The sequence below is a fragment of the Ammodytes marinus genome (assembly GCF_949987685.1).
Source record: "Ammodytes marinus genome assembly, contig: scaffold_40, whole genome shotgun sequence".
Taxonomy (NCBI): Eukaryota; Metazoa; Chordata; class Actinopteri; order Uranoscopiformes; family Ammodytidae; genus Ammodytes; species Ammodytes marinus.
Window position 1 is genome coordinate 157501 of NW_027648104.1, and position 2500 is coordinate 160000.

The 2500-nt window shown below is 44.2% G+C and overlaps 1 protein-coding gene across 1 annotated transcript in view; it reads right to left on the minus strand.

Moving 5' to 3' along the window:
• Positions 1 to 2500, minus strand: part of LOC307271046 (piezo-type mechanosensitive ion channel component 2-like) — an 87279-nt gene that overhangs the window by 43634 nt on the left and 41145 nt on the right. The window contains exons 17-20 of the mRNA XM_080054923.1: positions 2224 to 2302; positions 1360 to 1454; positions 976 to 1021; positions 684 to 933 (exon numbers count right to left, since the gene is read on the minus strand). Coding sequence (XP_079911049.1) covers positions 684 to 933; positions 976 to 1021; positions 1360 to 1454; positions 2224 to 2302 — 470 coding nt within the window. The remainder of the gene's footprint in view (positions 1 to 683; positions 934 to 975; positions 1022 to 1359; positions 1455 to 2223; positions 2303 to 2500) is intronic.

A 2500-nucleotide genomic window follows, 5' to 3' on the forward strand; every position in this document is an offset into this window, starting at 1 on the left:
GCCTGGTCCTACCAGACCATCGTACTTCATTTAGCCTGGTCCTACCAGACCATCGTACTTCATTTAGCCTGGTCCTACCAGACCATCGTACTTCATTTAGCCTGGTCCTACCAGACCATCGTACTTCATTTAGCCTGGTCCTACCAGACCATCGTACTTCATTTAGCCTGGTCCTACCAGACCATCGTACTTCATTTCATTTGTACAGAAGGTCTGGAATCGCTGACAAATGTTAACTCACTTAAAGGCGGGTGTCTGTTGAAGTTTAAAACTATTGGATCTGCCCAGTGCCACTCTGGATCTGCCAACCAACCATGTCATGCGCCGGCTTCTGAGCCACTCCTTCTGTTCGCTGATTGGACCGGTAGAAATCTGTCCGGAGAAAACCTAAGAATATACTGCGGACCCAGACTGACTACTGAAGGGAAATGAAAATTGAGTGGAAGTAGGAAGGCGGGCGGTGCCAGGCTAGCGCCCCAGTGTTGTGTACTAGTAAATTGTGCCCTACCCAAGATGGCTGCCACTCAGATGTATCAAGTAAGAAACAATAGCAGCCAATGAGGAAACTACTGTTACTTATTGGTGAGACAGACAGACAGACAGACAGACAGACAGACAGACAGACAGACAGACAGACAGACAGACAGACAGACAGACAGAAAGACAGACAACAGTGTGTTTACCTGTTATATGGTCAGACGGGGTTTCCCTGTCAAACACACAGGGGTACTCCTCTTCTTCATCTTCCTCCAACTCTTCCTCGTGTATCCACGGCTCCTCCTCTTTCTCTCTTTCTTTCTGTTTCTCTCTCTCCTCCCTCTCTATCTCTTTCTTCTCTTTCTCCTCCTTTTCTCTCTCCTCCCTCTCTCTCTCTTTCTTCTCTTTCTCCTCCCTCTCTCTTTCCTCCCTCTCTCTCTCTTCTTTCTCTCTCTCCTCTCTCTCTCTCTCTTTCTTCTCTTCCTCCAGATGTGTAGTTCCACCCAGAGTTACGTCCAGTAGGCTGCCTTCAGAATGGACCAACCTGTACACACACACACACACACACACACACACACACACACACACACACACACACACACACACACACACACACACACACACACACACACACACACACACACACACACACACACACACACACACACACACACACACACACACAGCATATTTAAAGTTAACAGGGAAGTAATTTTATTTTTTTTACCACAATGTTTTTCTGTTTTCTGTATATTTTTTTACAATGTTTCTTTGTGTGTGTGTGTGTGTGTGCGTGTGTGTGTGTGTGTGTGTGTGTGTGTGTGTGTGTGTGTGTGTGTGTGTGTGTGTGTGTGTGTGTGTGTGTGTGTGTGTGTGTGTTACCTGGTGATGGTGCTGTTGTGTGTGTCCACCACTGTCTTCAGATCCGTCAGTTGGAGAAACGGCTCGTGGAAATAATGAAGGTGAACGATGCACATCTGTAGAAGGAACGTTAAAGCAATATTAAAGGGTCAGTGTGTAGTTTCAGAGGAGGGGGTTTGTTTACATTCACAGAGCCTGCAGTTAGTTTACTAAACATATTTCCTCTACATGTAATTCTTAGGATTGAAATCTAATTATTTTGAGGAACCTGGAACCAAACGTAAAACTAGAATATGTTTGTAAACCAAACTGTGGGCCCTGCTGCTGTAAACAACAACAGTGAAACAGTAACTTTTCAGGAAGCTTTCTAACTTCAAACAGTGTTCCAGGGATCACATTTTCCTGTGAGGAAAGTTTGTTTTTTCAGTTATGAGAATAAACCTTAGAAAATGTTTCAGCTGTCAAATGTGACAGCTCCTGGCACCTCCTGATTGGCAGGCGTTGCTTTTGCTTTTGCTTTGCTGAGTTAGTTAGTTAGTTAGTTAGTTAGTTAGTTAGTTAGTTAGTTAGTTAGTTAGTTAGTTAGTTAGTTAGTTAGTTAGTTAGTTAGTTAGTTTTGCTTTGCACATACATTCCACTCTTCACTCACAGACACAGCACTCATTACTGATTACTGACATTCACGCACCACTCAGTAGCTTACTTTAAACTTGGTTTAAATACATTATTATTTGGTTAAACTCATTCTCTTGTGTGGTTTCCTCATTGTCCTTCCCTTGAGCCGGGATGTGACACTTCTCTGACACACCCAAAGTTACACACTGCACCTTTAATAATCATGATAATGAACTTGATGATGTCACAGTGATGTCATAAGGTTCCTACCAATAGGAATGAAGCAGGAATGAAGATCTTAGTGAAGAGAACCGGAACAGAGAACTTCTCCAGACCAACGTCCTCCAGTCTGGAACACAACAGACAGAATGGAGCTGTTTACAGACAGACAGACAGGTTTACAGAGCCTAGGCAGACAGACAGACAGGTTTACAGAGCCTAGGCAGACAGACAGACAGACAGACAGACAGACAGGTTTACAGAGCCTAGGCAGACAGACAGACAGACAGACAGACAGACAGACAGACAGACAGACAGACAGACAGGT